The sequence below is a fragment of the Bolinopsis microptera genome, chromosome 4, assembly GCF_026151205.1.
Source record: "Bolinopsis microptera isolate Bmic1 chromosome 4, MBARI_Bmic_1.0, whole genome shotgun sequence".
In the NCBI taxonomy this organism is placed as follows: Eukaryota; Metazoa; Ctenophora; class Tentaculata; order Lobata; family Bolinopsidae; genus Bolinopsis; species Bolinopsis microptera.
The window spans coordinates 14,058,596-14,080,385 of record NC_087075.1 but is presented as its reverse complement, the minus strand read 5'-3'; the positions used below and the strand labels follow the sequence as shown (position 1 = coordinate 14,080,385).

At 39.5% G+C, this 21,790-nt stretch overlaps 2 protein-coding genes across 3 annotated transcripts; one reads left to right on the top strand and one right to left on the bottom strand.

The window, feature by feature from the left end:
* Positions 1-1,415: 1,415 nt before the first annotated feature.
* On the bottom strand, positions 1,416-21,295 carry LOC134814013 (palmitoyltransferase ZDHHC17-like). Of its 2 annotated transcripts, none has more exons than XM_063821974.1 (14): positions 21,173-21,295; positions 20,916-21,032; positions 20,605-20,690; positions 20,010-20,154; positions 19,446-19,581; positions 6,444-6,557; positions 6,101-6,306; positions 5,672-5,844; positions 5,333-5,424; positions 5,079-5,210; positions 4,537-4,620; positions 3,498-3,718; positions 3,016-3,119; positions 1,416-2,679 (listed from the first exon to the last, which is right to left on the bottom strand). In XM_063821974.1, the coding sequence occupies exons 1-14, from the start codon at positions 21,263-21,265 to the stop codon at positions 2,487-2,489; spliced, it is 1,896 nt and encodes a 631-aa protein (XP_063678044.1). In that variant the 5' UTR covers positions 21,266-21,295; the 3' UTR covers positions 1,416-2,486. The 2 variants fall into 2 exon arrangements, with proteins under 2 accessions (XP_063678044.1, XP_063678045.1); XM_063821975.1 differs by having other exon boundaries at positions 3,567-3,718.
* Positions 8,816-11,010, top strand: LOC134814318 (uncharacterized). The gene is made up of 5 exons (XM_063822413.1): positions 8,816-8,874; positions 9,044-10,170; positions 10,342-10,527; positions 10,716-10,784; positions 10,994-11,010. Exons 1-5 carry the CDS (start codon positions 8,816-8,818, stop codon positions 11,008-11,010), a joined length of 1,458 nt encoding a protein of 485 aa, XP_063678483.1.
* Positions 21,296-21,790: the final 495 nt, after the last annotated feature.

Here is a 21,790-nt window from a genome sequence, read left to right as displayed (position 1 = left end):
CATAATCTTTTGAATTATAATAGAGACTAGAAAGCCCGTGGTCACAGGGAGGAAGCTTATACTATTCTTTGGTAGTCAATTTTTATCTTCTTATCGCATCAAAAAATATCCGTCACATGAACCGAAGATACAGTCAATTAAAATCGCACTGAACACAACGTAATCACAACAAAAACGATCAAAATGTCGCTCGAAATCTTTGCACGTGCGCGTTCAACACCGTTACTATGGTTACTAAGTTACTATGCAACTTCCTATTTCTCATCAAATTTGCACGTGGGCGGTCGTACAGACATACAAAGATAATCTTTCGAATTATAATTAAGAAGACTAGAAAGCCCGTGGTAACAGGGATGAAGATAGTAGTTTTCTATTTCTTTGGTAGTCAGTTTTTATCGAATCAAAAAATATCCATCACAACCGAAGTTACAACCGATTAACTGATTAAGATGTAGCTCGCACTGAACACAACGTAATAACAACAAAAACGATCAAAATGCCATTCCAACAATCTGTGCACGTGTGTGTAATAACCCTCGTTACCATGGTTACTATGCAACTTCTATAGTTCTATCTGTTTACCTAATTTGCCCGTGGGCGGTGGTACAGACAGACAGAAAGAATTCTCTGAATTATAAGTAAGATATTTCAGTTAGTTGTACTAAAAAGTATTCTAACGAAATAGTTTTTGAAATAAAATGTTTTCAGAAACGCTGGTAACCAGTACCACTTGTCTGTTTGCTTAAAAAACTCTTTTGACAGCTCTTTTCGTGTGACATTCAAATCTACTTCAACATTTGCTCATATATTCATATGGATTCTGGATTCATTAGGTGATCACAGTCACACCATACATCATTATCAAAATATTGGACTAAGATACACTCCCAGGAAACGCTACCTGCTAGGGTATATTAATTCCGAAAGTAGAATAGATAGCGACCTCCGGTTTATGGCAAAATTTTGTCTCGTAAAAATAGGGTTTCCCCCAGGAACAACATTTGGGACAATGAAGATTTTGAGCTATCCCAAAAAGTCTTGTTTTGGGCCGAATAGAATAAAAGTTAGCAACTTTAACTTTGCAAATTCCTGTCCTCTGATTGGCTGAAGTTTGGAATGTGTCACGGATCATTTTGAATTCTATAGTTCCAAAAAAGTATAGTCTTTCATTCAACTTTGTTTAAACATACATCTGAAGGGGGTAGCATGACAAAAACTTCAAATATAATAACAATTTTCTGACGTCCGCGTCATTAGGGGTCGTTCACATATTATTACGTAATCACTTTTTGGAACATTTTTACCCCCCCCCCCCCCTCCGTAATCAGTTTTACACATAGCTATTGTGTCAAAATTACACTAGCGTAATCATTTGGAAACCCCCCCCCCCTCAGCTGATTACGTAATATGTGAACGACCCCTTACATCATCATAAATACAATTGAAAATAATACTCGACGATATGTCTGCTGTGTTTATGTTATTGTTTTATTTTTTACTTCCCTGAAAATCCAAACCCACAATCTCACCAACTGCATTGAAATCAATGGAAAATGCAACAAGATTTCGAATTTAACGGATAAAAAATATATATATTTAATAGAAAAATTTGGTTTGTTCCATACTGTAACAGTGTTATGAATATTTACCAATACAAGTGCGTCATGCACTCTGCGCGCGTTCGTTTTAATTTTCTCTCACAATGGAGAAAACTGAAAGTGAAAGCGAGCCATAGACTAGACTCACAAAGCTGGGCAATTTTGAATTCAGAGTCAGTCGCAGGAGGCAAACGGACAGGGTTATTAATTAAATTAAGGGCACACGAGGGTGATTAACTTAGAGCTTTAGAGTCGCCTTGTCATGATAATAAAAGAAGCTGTACACGTGCTTCAACCGGTTCAGCTACTAAACTGTTGCTACTAAACTGTTGCTCTTACTTAAAGTGCAGGAACAAGACAAAATTTTCTGCCGTTCCGATCAACATGCCTCACTACAAGTTCGAGGTGTGAATAACAAACTTTTAACAAACTATATATTATTACTAATAATGGTAGCATACATTGTATTTAAAGTATTTAAGCTCCATTAAGTTTAAATCTGCTTTAAAACTTAACGAGAAATCGATCAAACATTCCAATAACATTCTTGGCTTGACACCACTCCCACCATTCTGATAAATATACGGAAAAAACTCAAAGTACAAAACAAACATAAATGTCAAATCAGGCACATGCCTTAACGGATATTGCTCACGATCAGTCACGAGAGATCCTTTCATCTCTGCATGATTGTTCAGGTTGGATATTAAATAATTCCTGATGACATCACCAATTCACCAACATATGTGATGACGTCACCAACATATGTGATGACGTCACCAACATATGTGATGACGTCACCAACATATGTGATGACGTCACCAACAAATGTTATGACGTCACCAACATAATATGTGACGACGTCACGGTTATCCACCTGTCAGTGCGTCACACGATATTACTAAGACTGTTTGATCGCTTTAACTTGGAAACAGAACTGGCAGCAGTTTTGAGGGTGGCGGGAGGGGGAGGGTTAGACCCGCTCCAAGAGTAGATTGTCATCCAGTCGTGACGATGTGGTGGTGGTAGTCCCGGGAGTTGGTACTCGATGAAATTAGAGAAGTTCTGCTTCCATCCAAACCTGAAACATGAGGTTATTATTCGGTGAATAAGTGTCATCTATCAAACTTAAAGAAAGAAAAAAGAACGAAAGAAGAAAGGAAGAAGAGAGGAAGGAGAAAGAAAGGATAAAGGAAGAAGAGAGGAAAGAGAAAGGAAGGAGAAAATAAGGAGAAAGGAAGAAGAAGGGAAGAAGGAAGGAAGAAGAAAAGAAGAATAAAAGAAGAAGAAAGGAAGAAGAAAGGAAGAAGAGAGGAAGAAGATAGGAAGAAGGAAGTAAGAAAAGAAGAAGAAAGGAAGAAGATAGAAAGACGAATAGAAGGAGAAAGAAAGAAGAAAGGAAGAAGAAAGGACTCACGTGAATGGTGAGGATATCTGGTCACTTCCCACACAATCACTTTGCAGGTAGTTGTATCGGGCCACGTTGTAAAACTCGTTTGTAGTTACACCCATCAGGATTATCTGAATTAGTGTGTTATTTTGGGTTCAATTTCGTACTTATTTCTGATGTAAATATAGATCTGTTACACGTGTCAATAACCATTTTATGGTGACCAATATTTTTCCGCATTTTAAAAATCGCTTGAAATGGGTGCCAAGATTGCAACATCTCTCTTCCCAAACCTCTTAAGCTTTTAAAACCAGCAAAGCCAAATCACGACCAATAATAATGTCACAACCATTAATGACGTCAATACCAATAATGACGTCACATCTCACCTGATTTAGCTGCGTGATGACGTCACGACCAATAATGACGTCACATCTCACCTAATTGAGCTGTATGATGACGTCACAACCAATAATGACGTCACAACCAATAATGACGTCACATCTCACCTGATTGAGCTGCATGATGACGTCACGACCAATAATGACGTCATGACCAATAATGACGTCACATCTCACCTGATTGAGCTGCATGATGAGGAGGCACGTGACCCAGAAAAGAACGAGAAGAGCGAAGGAGGTGAGGTAGGTTAACCAGGGACTACACGACACCATCACCCACATGGCACCCGCCCAACTGTCCTGGGTCACGTAACATGTCTCCGAGTAAACTGGTGTGGTTGGTTTAGAGGGGAGGGGGGGGGGGCCGGGGGGGGGGGGGGGGGGGGGGGGGGGGGTGAGAAGTAACATGTCTCCGAGTAAACTGGTGTGGAGGCGGGTTGGTTTAGAGGGGGGGGGGGGTGAGAAATGGTTACAAACATGTCTCCGAGTAAACTGGTGTGGTTGGTTTAGAGGGGAGGGGGGGGGGGGCCGGGGGGGTGAGAAGTAACATGTCTCCGAGTAAACTGGTGTGGTTGGTTTAGAGGGGAGGGGGGGGGGGGGCCGGGGGGGTGAGAAGTAACATGTCTCCGAGTAAACTGGTGTGGTTGGTTTAGAGGGGAGGGGGGGGGGGGGGGGGGGCCGGGGGGGGGGGGGGGGTGAGAAGTAACATGTCTCCGAGTAAACTGGTGTGGTTGGTTTAGAGGGGAGGGGGGGGGGGGCCGGGGGGGGGTGAGAAGTAACATGTCTCCGAGTAAACTGGTGTGGAGGCGGGTTGGTTTAGAGGGGGGGGGGTGAGAAATGGTTACAAACATGTCTCCGAGTAAACTGGTGTGGAGGGGGTTGGTTTAGAGGGGGGCGGGGGTGAGAAATGGTTACTAATTGGAACCCCCGGTTTAGATTGTATAACGGTCTAACGTGAACCGGGGATTATGTAATATGTTCTAAAATTTTGATTTATCAGTAATTGATGTTAAGTTTGAATGTAAATTAACTTTTTAATTATTAGGGAGATACAACGCTAACGATTAATAATTAAGAAAATATAAATGTATCTAATAGTAATCTACAGGCTCCAGCTATGAATTGGTAAATCCAAGATAATACTCACAGTTGTAGGCGGCGAGAATAAAGATGAGGATCTGAATACATATCGTTATCAGATATAGGATAAACCACTTGTGATTACGTAGTCCTGCAGACAATTAAATAATTACCCTAATTAATTAGTTAATTACCATTAATGGTCCGTCAGTCACGAGTTAAGAGACGAATTAAAAAGGATTAAAAAGATGTATAACAGACAGACATAAACGTATGTCTCAATGAACCAAGATAAAACGGTGTATAAGAAATACCAAAAATTTAACTTCAAAATTCATTGTCCGGTTGTAAAATGCCTCTTTTAAACACATGATTGACCATTCTTCCATTTGGGGCACATTATTTCAAATTGAGGCGCACTCAAAAACAAAAGTACTCATTCTAAAAACAATTCGAAGACCAAAAGTTATTGTAGCCGTAAACCGACCTCTCGAGTCTCGTAAAAAGAGAGTCACATTTTTAAGAGTTATTTATTCTGCTTAATACGCACAAACTTACATAATTAACTGGACTAATAACTAATTATGAACGATAATTACGTGAACTAACCTATACAGTTACCCACAAAAGGACAGTGATGATCGAACCTAGCAACACACTTGTCACAAACAGCACAGTGTTTGCTGCGGACCGGCCGCTTTACCACACACGTCGTACAGAACCGGGACAATTCAAACGTTCCTGAAATATGGGGTTTAATAATAAATAATCATAATATAAGTAAATAATTAATTATCAATTCAGTTTATTAAGTGTTTATTTGGCGTAAGTGAGGATTAACAAATTAGTAGTACACAACATACCTGACTCAGCCATTGAGAGAATCTCACGTCTTTTCTTATCAAAATCCTTTCCAAGGTAACCCGGGTCACCTGACCACACCCTTATAAAACTCCTGGTAGGGATTGATTATATATTAGCATATAATTAGCATATAATTAGCTTATCATTAGCATATTAGTATTAGCATTTAGCTTATCTTAATAGCTTAATGATGTTAATGGCTCCAATTTATTACGTCTTATGAATCAATTAATTATCACACCTTGATCAAAAGAAAGAAGATTTGATATAGTATGTTACTTGATCACATCTCAATGACCTCATAACCAATTTCAATAATGAATATAAATTAAGCAAACCTGATGTGAATAAAGGCGACCACCAGAAAGAATAACCCAGAAAATATGTCGAAGTAATACTCAGACAGTTGGTAGTAGAGGGTAACGTAGTTCCAGAAGAGGAGCCCGAAATATATCCCCAGAGGTAGGGGGTTGTCTGCGTGCTTTGTTAGACAAACTTTCAGTAGCAATATCTGGGAGGTTGGATATTTTGAATATTTTGGAGAAATTGGATATTTTAAATATTTCGGATTTTTTAATACGTCATAAAGCTGTAAAGCAGTAAAACTGGCTAAAAACATTATGCTCACAATATTGGATCTTTTCATCCTTAAGAAAGCGGGGTTGATAAGACAGATGATAATTCTCATTCCAAAAAATCGTCTTATCTCTTTAACAATCGTCTTATCTCTGTTCAAACAAAAGTTATAAATTTGTAAATTTACGAACCTGGATCAGGATGATCATAGCAATATAAACGACTGGTAGCAGATAAGGAAGGTCACATGTTATGATATATCCGATAAGACCAATCCCAATAGCAGGGTAGGCGGTCAGAGCGACTGGGGGCAGTTTCTTAGTAAGCAGCTCGTGGGTTTTATTGTGCTTTGCTCGCTCTTTCATTAGTCGGAGGATGCAATTGTCTTGGTTGCGTTCTGATGGGGTGTGGCTGTTTAAAAAATAGTACGTTTTGTACGAAAACTGATTATTGCACCAGAGGATCGTTAGGTGATTGGGGACGAAGCGACACACAAGGTTTACTTTATTTAGCTTTTAAAGAAGTTAAGCAAACCTGCTATCTGAAGCGGAGTGTCTCCATCATTGTTAAACGCGTGTAAATCAGCTCCACCATCTAACAGCTGGTTCGTTACACATGTATTGTGTTGGATCGCTGCCAAATGTAACGCTGAAATAAATATAGTTACTCATGTATTGTGTTGGATCGCTGCCAAATGTAACGCTGAAATAAATCTAGTTACACATGTATTGTGTTGGATCGCTGCCAAATGTAACGCTGAAATAAATATAGTTACACATGTATTGTGTTGGATCGCTGCCAAATGTAACGCTGAAATAAATCTAGTTACACATGTATTGTGTTGGATCGCTGCCAAATGTAACGCTGAAATAAATCAAGTTACACATGTATTGTGTTGGATCGCTGCCAAATGTAACGCTGAAATAAACCTAGTTACACACGTGTTGTTTTGGATTGCTGCCAAATGTAACGCTGAAATAAACCTAGTTACACACGTGTTGTTTTGGATTGCTACCAAATGTAACGCTGAAATAAACCTAGTTACACACGTGTTGTTTTGGATTGCTGCCAAATGTAACGCTGAAATAAACCTAGTTACACATGTATTGTGTTGGATCGCTGCCAAATGTAACGCTGAAATAAATATAGTTACACACGTGTTGTGTTGGATTGCTGCCAAATGTAACGCTGAAATAAACCTAGTTACACATGTATTGTTTTGGATCACTGCCAAATGTAACGCTGAAATAAACCTAGTTACACACGTGTTGTTTTGGATTGCTGCCAAATGTAACGCTGAAATAAACCTAGTTACACACGTGTTGTGTTGGATCACTGCCAATAAACCCTATAATATCGATCATTTCACAACTAGATTTTGTAAATCTTCCACCACATTCTACCACATTCCAGCATATCTAGCAGCTTCAATAAACCGTCTGTTAGAACCACTTTGGTATGCAGATCCAACTCAAGTAGGTCTGGGTTTCCTTGGTAATATCCGGAGTTTTTAACTTAATTCTCAATTATGTAAAACTGCAACCTGGACACAGACTAAATCAGAGTGAATCTAATGCATATTCAATAGAGTGAGGTTACTAATCCTCTAATCTCAAGCTCACTCTATTAGATTTACATAATGAAGTATATCATTAGGAAAAAGGATGTGTAAATAGGTATAAAAAACAGCATACTTTGCCTTTACGAGCACAATGTACCTCCTCTGGTAGAGTATGGACTATGGAACTATAAGTCTATACTTTGTATACCTCTGCAAAATTATCGATACTTCTACGATACGAATTATATTATTGTTTAATGGTTAGTTAGTTTAATAACGATTTCAACCAGAATCCATCCATTATAATCATTCATTAACAACATTAACAACGTTTTTTATAATCATTTATTAATAGCATTAACCCTAACGATGTTTTTTATAGTGTAAAAGATTATGACGTAGAAGTACAAATGTTGGTGTTGTTCTTATTAATCCGACAATTAACCTCGTCCCAGTCTCTTGGTAATTATTAATGTTTTTATAAATGGACTTTATCGTGCCTTTCTTAGGCTTCATTACTTTTTAATTATTCTCGACTTTTGTTTAATTAACTTACGAGTTTAATAAACTTTAGTGTTTAATAAAAGTTGTTAATCGATCAACTTTTCTGTTTAATTAACTAATATCGGCACTTATTATAGATCCACCTAATGCTGACAATTACAAAGTCATGACTGTTTCAATTTTCATAAGAACCTGCATCATGTTACAATAACAGTAATACCCCGATTTACCGCGGAGTTTGGGAGAAAGGAAATAGCCGCGGTAAATCAGGGTTTGCAGTAAATCGGTGCCCGGTAAATCAGGGTTCTACTGTACAAACATTCAGCCAATAAGAGATATTTGAATTTATGATCAGTCTCGCTAATACCGATCAGGGTAATGAAGAGTAATTAAATCGGTAGTTACTTTAGCTACCAGTTAATATCAGCATGTACAATTCTCGACAAATTTACTCTCATTTCAGAAACTGGAGAAGCAACCCTGGACGCTGCGGAACTGTCTCTGGTAGGAGATGGTAGAGGTGGCCCCCTTGCTGGAGAAGCAACCCTGGACGCTGCGGAACTGTCTCTGGTAGGAGATGGTAGAGGTGGCCCCCTTGCTGGAGAAGCAACCCTGGACGCTGCGGAACTGTCTCTGGTAGGAGATGGTAGAGGTGGCCCCCTTGCTGGAGAAGCAACCCTGGTCGCTGCGGAACTGTCTCTGGAAGGAGATGGTAGAGGTGGCCCCCTTGCTGGAGAAGCAACCCTGGACGCTGCGGAACTGTCTCTGGTAGGAGATGGTAGAGGTGGCCCCCTTGCTGGAGAAGCAACCCTGGACGCTGCGGAACTGTCTCTGGTAGGAGATGGTAGAGGTGGCCCCCTTGCTGGAGAAGCAACCCTGGTCGCTGCGGAACTGTCTCTGGTAGGAGATGGTAGAGGTGGCCCCCTTGCTGGAGAAGCAACCCTGGACGCTGCGGAACTGTCTCTGGTAGGAGATGGTAGAGGTGGCCCCCTTGCTGGAGAAGCAACCCTGGACGCTGCGGAACTGTCTCTGGTAGGAGATGGTAGAGGTGGCCCCCTTGCTGGAGAAGCAACCCTGGACGCTGCGGAACTGTCTCTGGTAGAGATGGTAGAGGTGGCCCCCTTGCTGGAGAAGCAACCCTGGACGCTGCGGAACTGTCTCTGGTAGGAGATGGTAGAGGTGGCCCCCTTGCTGGAGAAGCAACCCTGGACGCTGCGGAACTGTCTCTGGTAGGAGATGGTAGAGGTGGCCCCCTTGCTGGAGAAGCAACCCTGGACGCTGCGGAACTGTCTCTGGTAGGAGATGGTAGAAGTGGCCCCCTTGCTGGAGAAGCAACCCTGGTCGCTGCGGAACTGTCTTTGGTAGGAGATGGTAGAGGTGGCCCCCTTGCTGGAGAAGCAACCCTGGACGCTACGGAACTGTCTCTGGTAGGAGATGGTAGAGGTGGCCCCCTTGCTGGAGAAGCAACCCTGGTCGCTGCGGAACTGTCTCTGGTAGGAGATGGTAGAGGTGGCCCCCTTGCTGGAGAAGCAACCCTGGACGCTGCGGAACTGTCTCTGGTAGGAGATGGTAGAGGTGGCCCCCTTGCTGGAGAAGCAACCCTGGACGCTGCGGAACTGTCTCTGGTAGGAGATGGTAGAGGTGGCCCCCTTGCTGGAGAAGCAACCCTGGACGCTGCGGAACTGTCTCTGGAAGGAGATGGTAGAGGTGGCCCCCTTGCTGGAGAAGCAACCCTGGACGCTGCGGAACTGTCTCTGGTAGGAGATGGTAGAGGTGGCCCCCTTGCTGGAGAAGCAACCCTGGTCGCTGCGGAACTGTCTCTGGTAGGAGATGGTAGAGGTGGCCCCCTTGCTATTGATAAGGAATTTACCACATCCGCCAAAGTAAAGCCTGGAACAGACAAAAGAATATGGCTGAAAGTCTCACTTGACCAGATCTATTGTGTTCGGCAGGTTATAGAATATGAAAGAGATGAAACTGTTCAATTCAAATGGACCTGTTCGCAAGAGAACTGTGGTGACTGCGAAGGAGACAATTGTGATGCTTTTGAGCTCAAGGTTTATGTTGAGGGTGTTCTTCCAGAGACACTACCGTCTTATTCTGGGTGCAAGCATGGGAACCGGGTGCAACTTGAGAAAACTGGAGGCAATAAAGATTATTTCATTGTGTTTGAAATCGCTGTTATTGCAACTAAAGGTTAAGGAATCTTGCTGATTTCCATTATATTTTAAAAAGATAGATACCCAGTCATTCAGGCGTATAACTAACTATTTTTAGAGGGGTGATCCAATCCGTACTATTGGCTAATGACACTTAAAAAGATAAAATATCTTTCAGCGACATTAAAATAACACGTGATATTTCCAGCCCGTTGCCTGTCAGCTACCTGGACTGCAGTTACCATGGAACCTCCACTGCCAGTAAATGAAGGTACCAGTGTTACCTTCAGCTGCCCGAGAAGGTACCTCAAGGAAGGGAGTCAGACGGGTACCTGCCAGGATGGACTGCTTAGACTGGAGAAGAGCGAGGATCCTCCAACATGTCTTAAAATAGGTCAGTTTATCGTTGTTAAGTAGCACTTAACGTTTGATAAGATCATGTAAGAACTGTTTTCTCCTAACCTATCGAGGGATGTGGTTAGGATTGAACAGTTCATACTTTCGTAGTAGTTTATTTGGCAGGATTCTCGCTCGTAATTAACAAAATCTCATAGTTGTATTCAGTTTGACAATTTTCTCCAGATTTCCTCAGAGACTGTTATCACATCGTGGTGATATGTCTTCTAACACCAGGAATCAGGATATTTAGTTGTTTGTGTGAGACTCGTGAATATCTACACACATCCAGAAAGTTTTAAACTTCTTCACAGATCATGAGATCAATGTTTCCCTCTTACAAAAAGCTTTTCCAACTCCCTCCCCCTAGTCTGGCGTACATAACATGTGAAAAGTCCCAATCTCTCCATTTTAACAGAACACAATTGAGCTTTTATGTATTTTGTGACCTGCCCCCTTCTCAGCTATGACATCAAGGTAAAGATTAATAACCATAAGGGTAGGCTCTAAGGCTCTGGTTGAGAGCTCTTAATCTACATAATGCACTAGACTACATAAAATTATACTCTCACCATTTTAACACAACACAAGCAGGTGGAGTCTGGCTGGGAGCTCTTGATGTTAGGTACAATGCTATGCTGATGTGGGATTGTTGTGAACTCTCCCGAGCACAGCTAATGGGCGCTTACCCCCCCCCCCCCCCCCCCCCCCCCCCCCCCCCCGCTTACCTCATCTCTTAGGATAGTCTATTGAACAATGGCCGGCAGGATCCTTACCTTTATAACACAGACCCCTTTAGGGCCTCTACATATTATAATAACACGGTTAATACTGACCATATTTTATTAGCTCTCTGGAGCCGCTGCCACGATATAATGGATTTTACACTGTCACTAATGGTATTGAGAGAGGTGCGATAATGCCCCCGTTATTTATCTTCCCAATTCCCACATAATATATGTGTTGTTTGTTTTTTTTTGTTTATAGAACCCGTCCCCATTCTTGTATCGGAAAATGACTGAACTCAGTCCTGAGTGTGAATACGGGTGGTACCTACAAATGTGTTCCACATAATATATAGTTATACTTGTATAGTTGAGTCTACCAGCATACTTGGGATCTTGCCATCTTTGAGTACTCGCTCTAATCCTGATGTTCAAATTGTCGTGTGCTTGGCTATGATCTGGTCTCACACTCACTATTTCCTAAACACCCCATTTTCAACACTATATAATGCCAGTCCACCCTTTTTCTTAGAGATCAGAAACTAGTTGGTTATAATATCATAATATCAAGAACGGAAGTCTTGGTAGAAAACTAGGTTTTATTGAGTTTAGGGTTTCTACGCTCAATAAACGTAGCCTAATTCTTTAGTAAAACCATGCTTGTTTTTGTACCTCGGTTACCTCGGTTATATTACTCAATCCAGTGCTTAATCTAGTCAGCAGCTGGAATTAGAAAGTTATTTCAAAAACTTTCAAATATTTCGCTCATAGTCAAACAGCCACTCTGACTTACTTGACTTAAGGCGGGTAGTATTCCCGAGATCCATTGACAACAGTTCTCCACAGCTTTCTGTCCTCCATCAGTCTAGCTATCTCATCTACTGATTTCAGCCCAGTATCTGCTTTTAGGTTATCTAGTAGTGTTAGGTAAGGTCGCCCCCTGTTAGTATGCCCATGACTCGGCTTCCAGAGGATCAGTTTGTTCAGTGTCAGCTCCGGATGTCGGTGAGCATGACCTGCAAGTCTGAGCCTTCGTTGGGTTATCTTGGAGCTGACTTTAGGAAGATCACCGTACAGACTGTGGTTGCTGACATGGTCTCGATATTGATTGATGTTAAGGGCCATTCTTAACATTCGTGTATAGCAACCATCAACCATCTTCTCCAGCCTTTTCGTCATAGTCCAAGTCTCAGAACCGTATAAAAGCACCGACTCGACTAGTGCTGTGAACACTCTGGTCTTGATAGACTTTCTAAGGTTAGATTTCCAAAGTTTTTTGAGAGTGTGGCATGCTCCCCATGCTCTTCCTTTCCTAACTCTGATATCACTCTCACTGTCTCTGATTCTAGAACCAAGATAGGTAAAGTCTTCCACGTGCTCTATTGTGTTGTTACCCAGGGACTTGATGGTATCAGGGTTCTCGATGTTCTGAGTAATGAATTTGGTTTTCCCTTCATTCATTTTAAGTCCCACTGTAGCAGCAACTCTTTCTACCTCTAGCATCAGCATCTCTGCCTCCTTTGCAGTATCTGCTATCAGAGCAATGTCATCTGCAAAACCAGTGTCTGTTATCTTCTCCGCCTTGACTCTCCTACTCCGATAAGGCTTAATGGTAAATCCTATTTCAGGATGCTTGCTTAAGGCTTGTCTCATGCAGTAGTCAAGGGCTATTGATTAGGCTCATCATCCGCCAACCTTCCATTCGGATTTAAGTTGGTGAAATCATTACCACCTTCACGTCCAGAAACAAAAGTAGGGGCTGATACCCTAGTGCTGTAAGAACTATTCATCATGTTTCTTTTCTGTTGGCTATGTGACACGTGAGCCACCTGCGCCACTGGAATGGCTCTCTTGATAGCTACTTCATCAGTAGATGTTCCCTAGAGCCACTCTGAACCTCCTTTTTAATTAACACTGATCACTGATAACCATTGTTTCGTCCTACAGAATCTTCGACAATGTCAATATAATGTTACAGTACACAGCTCTCTTGTTCTTAGCCTGTCCACTTCCCTCCTGTGATGGAGCAGTGCAGAGGATCAGAGCGGATAATGAAGCAATCCCATACGGCATAAAACAATCCAGAAATGCGGTGTCTAAAGATGGCACTACACCTACACATGCAGGCCTGGCTGTAGATCGGTATCTAAGCACTCAAGCTATAGCACAAAGAACTCCTGGCAAGGACGGTGAACTGTGGATGGAAATAACACTAAAAGATATCTACTGTGTTGAGTATGTAATCGAGTTTAACCCGAATAGTGAAACTAACCAGTTCAAATGGACTTGCTCTGAAGAGAACTGCAGTGAATGCGAATTTCAAGATGAGAAAGACTCTGAAAAATGTGCCAGATTCCAGCTCACAGTGGATTATAAGAATGTACCCCCTGGTGATCAGTCCTTTCCTCCGAAGACCGGATGTCAATACGGTGATGTGGTCAAACTAACAGATATTAGTACCAGTGGAAAAACCGTTACGGTGGCCGAAATCGCTATATTCGGCAAAAAAGGTTACTATTCAATTCAATATTGTATATTCTCGTATGAAAGATGTTTTAAACTCAATGATACCTAGAGACTAGAGGATGTGACTTATCAAAAGTAATGAAAATTATCTGATGTCATTGGAATTATATGCGTAATGCAATAAATATGCAAAAATATGCAATAAATACAGAATTTATTTTATTTAAAAAATAATTTCAGCCCGCTGCTCCAGCTTGGCTGAGTAAAAGAACTGGGCTGCAGTTACCATGGAACCTCCACTGCCAGTAAATGAAGGTACCAGTGTTACTTTCAGCTGCCCGAGAAGTCACCTTAACGTAGGCGAAAGGACTGTTACTTGTGAAGATGGTCTGCTCGCTCCGGGGGAACCACCTTCGTGTAATAAACTAGGTCAGTTTTTGATATTTTCTTTTAATTGGAAGTTTGATTTTTTTCTCTTAATCTCACTGTTTGCACTCTTGATATTTTAGCAGTAAAATATTTGATGAGACATGAGAACTATTCACACGTAACCTAAGGGACGTGGTTAGGGGTGAATTGTTCAAATAATATCCTTTAACTTACTAACTACTTAGTTACTTTCTAGGAAATATCAACTGAATTAGATTCAATTCATACGTATTATAACTAATTTCCCATGTAAACATCCCTGATGTGAGAAAAGATAATGCAAGGAAAAGAGAACAAGGAGATATTCCTGAAGCTGTTTCAAAAGTAAGTCATGTTACATTAAGTTATCACTATCTAAGTATTCAGATTGTTGTGCTGAAGAATTCTGCAAGCTATCAACAGGTAGTCATTAATATCTAATTGACCATCGTTTGTTCTTGCACAGGAAGAAAATATCCAACTATTAATTCAAAATTTACACGTCAATATTGATCAGGTTAAGTTAAGCTGAGAAGGAAGACACTCAGAAAGACACTCAGAAAGACACTCAGAAAGACACTCAGAAAGACACTGAGTCGTTGAGAAGGGAGCAAGTGAGAATGATCTGTTAGGCACTGCAAAGTCAATCTCTTCAGAAGACTAGCAATAGCAAGGGCTTTGTGCATAAACCTAATAACAAAATTGACAAAGATTTTAATTAAGCGAAAATTTATAAAATTTTGTTTGATTGAAATTTTTTCTTGGATGATTATCAAGACTTTGTTAAACTGTGCTATGGTGATATTTAGTTAATTCTTTTAGATACAATATTTTCGTAATGTTCTGTAACGTAATACGCTAACATTTTATAATTTTGAATATTATTTGTTTAAACTTTAAAAGAAAATGTTCCTGTTTTTCAAATTCCTGTGTCTCAAATTTATTGCTGGATAGGTACGGATTCTGATTTCTGATGAGAAAAAAAATTATTTTGACATGTGACAGCTATTTTGGGATTAAATGGGTCAATGCTGGAAGCTGATTGATCAATTCTAGCTGTCTCAAATGTCACCTCAGAATGCCGATCTATTAATTATAGATAAAAACCAGCACAAATATTTCAGATAAATGTCTCCTAACGTAAGAGCTTTGGAACTCACTATATTATACTATAATTATAGTTACATCATTTTAGTTTTTCCTCCTTTTCTTCTCATAATGGGTATTTTGTAATATAGTAGTGTGATCCGGAGCTACTATTTGTTATTTTATGTAATACGAACTCCCGCTAAGTGTCCTTAATTATTTCCTAAGATTTTACTGATAACAACCAAAGCTGAAGTCAAGTCTCAACCCGTATTCTTACTAAGAGTAGAAAGCAGCAATTCTATATCAAATTTCTGTGACGTAAACCTTATTGCAGTCTAATTTTCATCCTGGACATTTTCTTTTGCTTTTCAAACCTGATCTTAAAAACTAAAATTAATCTTGCAAAATGGTGTTCTCAATTCTTTTCTGGATCATTTCTAGTGTGTATTGTACCGCATCCGAGCTATTCTGTGAGCCAATCTTGGACCAAAGCCAACTTTCCAAAACAGGACTAATAGCCCTCAACCGTCCTACTGTCTTTAACGGGATTTTTACAGTGACAAGTGAGCAGATCCCTAATGAAGGTGTCTTGGAATTCCTTATCAACCACGAGGAGATCGAAGGTGATAGTAAAGGAAACGGGCTCCGTGGTGTGGAAGATTATGATGCTGTGATAAGGATAGAGTTTACCAGAAATAAGATGTTCCTGTCCAGCAGGATTGGAAAGGAATCATTTGGAAAGGAAGGGTTTAATCTGAATGTAACAGAAAATTCTAAACTTACCCTTCAACTGCTTGGGAGGTTGGTTTAACTCCTTTATAATCTCCTTCATAATCTCCCTTATAATATCCAATATAATCTCCTTTATAATCTCCTTTATTATTTACTTACATAGAACAGGTTCACATTTTAAATCCTGATACATGAATGCCTAGAAACTCTGTAAAATGAACCACTTAGATAATGTAATGACAATATTTTCAGCGACGAAATGGCTGAAAACATATACATGATCAAGATCTTTGGAAATATTCTTGAAAACAAGAATATTTTCTACCACTTTTATCATGACAGATCTGAAAATTGGAAGGAAAACTTGAAAATTCCAAAGATTTTCAAAACATTCGGGGCAAGCATGTTCAATTTCTGCTCTTCTTCCGTTCCAGGCATTGTCTGCGAGCCTGATCTTTTTCATAGGTCAAATTCAAAGGAGTCATTGACAGCAAACAACAACTTATGTATAGAAACACTATTCGTCAGGCAAGGTGAGGAACGTTTGCTGACGTGTATTGGTTATGGGGCACCTGATATGACAGCTGAGTGGGAGACCCAAGGGGAACAATTCCAATTGATGAAAAGAAGATCCGACTCTGAAACTTCATATAAAGGGAACTATGAATTTAAAACAACAAGAAAGTTGTTAATAAACGACACATCTCAACCAGGAATGGTTATCTGTACAATCAGGAACAATAACTTTGACTCTCATATTCGAGAATGCCAAAAAACGTTTATAATAACAATAAACACAAATAAAGGAGAAGATGAAGGAACATTTCCACCAGAGACAAAGGTACCCTGCACTGAGGAGTCATGCTCCCCTCCTAAAACTAAAGGTATAACCGGTCCGAGTATCGCAGTCATCAGTTCCATCATGGGCGCTGCAGTATTATCTGCACTAGTCCTCATAACCATTGCTGTCTGGAGAAAGCGCAGAGGAATTCTACAGTTCCAGCGATCTGAACCAGAAGGGTCCCAAATAGATCCAGTTCCTAAAATCCCCGTTCCTCCAGTTCCAGTTTTATACGAGAGGCAGATAGCAGCTGCAACCAATGTGTTCTCATATATTGACGAAAATTCGGAAGCAGACCATGACTACCAAACCATTGATGACATCCAAGATCCAGCCGATTACTGCTACGCTTGGACTGTCTCTGATGAGGCCCTAAGGAATTCAAAGGTTGGTATCAAACTGGTTCTCAACCCTACTGTTGTAAGAAGAGCTCAAGGATTCGGACGACAAAGTTCTGTGGGTCAGCATTCCATGCATTCATCATCGGGAGGATCAGGTCACCAAAGGACTTACTTCAACACAGGTGCCGTGAATTATACTCCTGTCCCTGTTGACGATGTTCAGGTAGAGCCTGAATATGTTCCAGCTGAACCTCCACACTCTACCAGAGGTCGGGTTCAACGTCTATCAACTAACTCGGAGTATGTAGCACTCTCGGTAGCAGAAAGAGTCTCAAGTTTGGGGGAAGTTCCCGTCCGAAGGAACACAATGGTGCAGCCCATTTTAAGGAGACCGGCGCAAATTCTGGATCAGGCTCCTGCGCAACTAGTCTCACCCATGGAACAGACCTGAGCTACCGGGCCTGGAAGAACTGTTGAGAATAAGTGGGTTAATGAATTGAATTTAAAAAATAACATTTTTTGTTTTAAATTCAAATTTTTAGAGAGGCTGGACCTAAATAGCCCACAGAATGAAAGCCTGCCTCTGGACAAGGCATACGTTGGGTGTATACAGGACTACATTCTTGAAGATGATTGGGAGTGTTTGGTGTTTGTTTTTTATATCCAGTTTAATTACGTACGGGTAAATGCCTCACAGAATGGCTAGCCTCACAGAATGGCCAAATTTGTAAATGTTTTTGTAACTAATTTTTATATAAGACTGGTAGGTTTTGTGGATACCATATGAAACAAAAGTCTTCTGGCAACACTTCTGTGGTGAAATCATCAACTAGGACCACATTTTCTGGCATAAATATGACTGTTTATGTAGAAATTTTGAGCACTGAAAATTTGTTTTCAAATTTTTGAACTAAGTTTACATTTTGGTGAGAACTTCTGGCACCAGTATGACAGAAGATGTTTAAAGAATAGTATTCATCAAACAAAACGAACATTGTTCAGTATAGGAAGAAAAAAATGCTAAAATGGCTACACGCCTCACAAAATGGCCAAAATTTGTTTTCAAATTTTTGAACTAAGTTTGCATTTTGGTGAGAACTTCTGGCAACAGTATGACAGAAGATGTTTAAAGAATAGTATTCATCAAACAAAACGAACATTGTTCAATATAGGAAGAAAAAAAATGCTAAAATGGCTAAACGCCTCACAAAATGGCCAAAATATGCCTCACAAAATGGCCAAAATTTAAAACTCCTTTTATTCAATGAAACAATAAGTCTAAAGTATTCACAAGCTATTTATCATACAATAACACCCCAGATGGAGTGTTTTTACAGCCGAATGAAGGTTATAAATCATGAAATCAGGGAATATGAACAACGCCACACAAAATGGCCATTTTTGGTGTAGGAAATTATGCCCTTTTTATTCAGTTCTAAGAAATTTCACCTATATGGGGGTGTTAACAAGGCATATTCATACCAGCAGCATGCCTGAAACAAGAGCCAAAGGTTTTAGAAAAATAAAATTTTCTCGTTTTCATTTTTTTTTTGCCATTTTGTGAGGCATTTTTTCTTTTTTGTGAAATAATTTTTCACAGCTCAGTTTTTTCGTGAGTTTTAGGTTATTACCCCATTCCTTAATAGGTTTTCTAACAACGTGTGGTGATAGAAATTTAAAAAGTATCTCCATCAAAAAATTTTAGAAATTCAGATTTGGCCATTCTGTGAGGCATGTTTTTTTGGAGGAAGATTTTCCGGCCAATTTTTCTCAAAGAAAAAATGGTTATGAGATTAAATCAACCCCCAGGAAGAAAAATATGACTGTCAACTTAGCTTCTTATGAGATAAAAACTGGAATAAAGTGTGTTTTGTGATTTTGAGAGACCTTCCTTTTTTTTGGCCATTCTGTGAGGCATATACCCGTAGCTTGTCTTAATCATTATTTCAATTTTACGATTTTGTTGCTTTCTTCAGAGGTTTTCAGTTTCTTCTTTGCCCAAATGTTATCATATACGCCTGAGCTTATTGAGGATCGTCCTCAAGCTGCAGTATAGAAAACCTCTTTTTAACCCTCCATCGTAACAGAAACGAAATCCGAATCAAATAAAGACTTGCCAGTATTTTAATAACCATGATACAACAGTTTTCTTCCCCATACTCCTATCGAATCATGGAACTGTATCTTCTAAAATATTCTAAACAGAATACAGAATATTCATTAAACCAATAAAACTAAATAATTCATTCGCCACGAAATGAAAACTAGCTGATTGAAAGTGTCAATTAATTAATCAATTAATAAAAACACATACCAGTGTTCCCATCTGCATCTGATTTGGACAGAGAAGCTCCCATGTTGACCAGCAGTCTACTGGGGTCTGTAACGTTAAGTTTAGTGATAGCCACCATCAGGGGTGTCTTACCCGCGTTATTTGTCACGTCACAATCCTGGAATTATAATCAAATTTACACATCAATACAATAAGAATAAAAAATAGTTTAAAGAAGCTTAAATATGCTGTGCAGGACATTCAAATCAGTCGAAACACTTAATAGAGTGCCCTTCTAACTTTCTAAGGACTTTGAATAAAAAATATAATATATTATGTAATATAAATCTATATCTCACGATGTTAACCAATCAGCAGACACTCATAAACCAATTATAAACCAATTATAAACCAATTATAAACCAATTATAAACCAATTATAAACCAATTATAAACCAATTATAAACCAATTATAAACCAATTATAAACCAATTATACACCAATTATAAACCAATTATAAACCAATTGTAAACCAATTATAAACAAATTATAAACCAATTATAAACCAATTATAAACCAATTATAAATCAATTATAAATCACTCACAATTCCCAGAGCAAGATAATACGCACAAATACTGGTCATCTGGAACTGGGCGGCAATGTGGAGGGGAGTATAACCGTCTCTGTTGTGTAGTCTGTAGTCCCCTCCTGACCTTATCAGCAGGACTATCATGGACATGTGACCTTGTCTGGAGGAGAGAGGGTTAATAGTCACGTGATTAACAAGTGGGGGAAATGTGGGTTATCACGTGGGTTGTCAAGTCAAGTCAAGTGGGTTGTCACGTGGGTTGTCACGTGGGTTATCACGTGGGTGGTCACGTGCGATTATTTATCAGATGCATATAATATTGTAGTATGAGACAGGCAAAAACAAAATCATCAATAATTTGTTCGTAAGCAAGATAAGTTGAGAGTTCAATTTTCATGGTCCGAAACGTTAAGTCAACAGTGTAAAGGTGAAGCTCAAGTGGCCTCAAGTCTCCACCTATATGGTAACTTGGAAGCATTTACAATAATAAGATAATACCTCTATAAAACTTGAAAGTGCAACTAATTTGCGTTTACTCCAAGCTAATTCATTACCTATTATAGTTTACAGTTTAAAGGGTGTAAACTGTAAACTTTACACTATGACTAACCTCGTTGCCCAATGTACAGCGTTTTCTTTCAGTACTCCACCGATAGCAGATACGCGAGATCCACGGTCAATCAAATACTTAGCGATCTGTAAATACACAGTATTTGAACAGAGAAAACCTAAGGTATACGATTTTCCACAAGCCTGAGCAGTGAGCCAGGGAAATGCACAATTAGGTTGGTTTGATAAACATTAATTGTTAGTTCAATCTTTAAGAAAGATTCTAACAATTAAAAAAGTCTCAAAAGTTAAGTGTAAGCTCAATAAAGTGACGGAGTGAGGATGAAAGTTAGAACAGTTCCAAAAACAAACCTCTATTCTATTGTTGATAGCAGCCCAGTGAAGTAATGGTACCTCCTGAGAGTCAGGCTCATTGGGATCATACTCTTCTACCTCTATCAGGTGTTTTACCCTGTTTAGTACTCCATTCTGAGGTGGCGTGGTCACGTGTTAGCTTGCTATCACGTGATTTCGAAAACCACGTGACTTCTTTAGAACCACGTGACTTCTTTAGAAACCACGTGATTTGGTAAAATACCACGTGACTTCTTGTAACGATGGTTACAAACCTGGGTAGCCTGGACGATTGTTAGCTCATCTGGGTTTACTTCTTTTCTTTTCGGAGCTACAAACTTCAGGGATGTCAGCTCTTCAGTCGCCATTTTATCTTCATGTTATCTTCATTCTGTGCTACAGTAGTAAATCAGAATAAATAATTAAATAATTAAATGTAGTAAATAAATCAAATTTATACAGCAATTTATTGTAGCGAGTTAGTGGTTACTTGGGTAGTGGTTAGTGGGTAACAAAGGGAGTATGTATTAAGAAAATACTGACATATCCTGAAATGAAGTGACTGATTGTTTTGGATTACCATGTCATAAATATTATATACCATGGAATTGTTCTCCTTTTACCTTCTGTCAGAAAATAGTAATATGGTAGAAGTTTTATATTTTAATTTTACATGATAAATTATAAAAATAAATTAAACAAAATCTAGAAAAGACAACCAAAATCTCATATTAAGTTACCATTCATCTGAAACGTCTTGATCGAATATAAACATCAAATAAATTGAAATTAAAACTGAGCTTTCTAATCACAGGAGGGTCGCTGCTCAAGATCTTGATGATAAACCGTGCAAAACATCTTAACGCTCGTCATTCTGTGACGTCATCAGCGAA

Coding starts and splice junctions, on each gene's coding strand:
- LOC134814318 (XM_063822413.1), top strand. CDS start 8,816: ATGGTAGAGGTGGCCCCCTTGCTGGAGAAGCAACCCTGGTCGCTGCGG. Junction 8,875..9,043: donor TCGCTGCGGAACTGTCTCTG/GTAGGAGATGGT, acceptor TTGCTGGAGAAG/CAACCCTGGACGCTGCGGAA. Junction 10,528..10,715: donor TCCAACATGTCTTAAAATAG/GTCAGTTTATCG, acceptor AATTTTCTCCAG/ATTTCCTCAGAGACTGTTAT.
- LOC134814013 (XM_063821974.1), bottom strand. CDS start 21,265: ATGGCGACTGAAGAGCTGACATCCCTGAAGTTTGTAGCTCCGAAAAGA. Junction 19,582..20,009: donor ATTATCTTGCTCTGGGAATT/GTGAGTGATTTA, acceptor TTATAATTCCAG/GATTGTGACGTGACAAATAA. Junction 3,719..4,536: donor TATTCTCGCCGCCTACAACT/GTGAGTATTATC, acceptor CAACCACACCAG/TTTACTCGGAGACATGTTAC.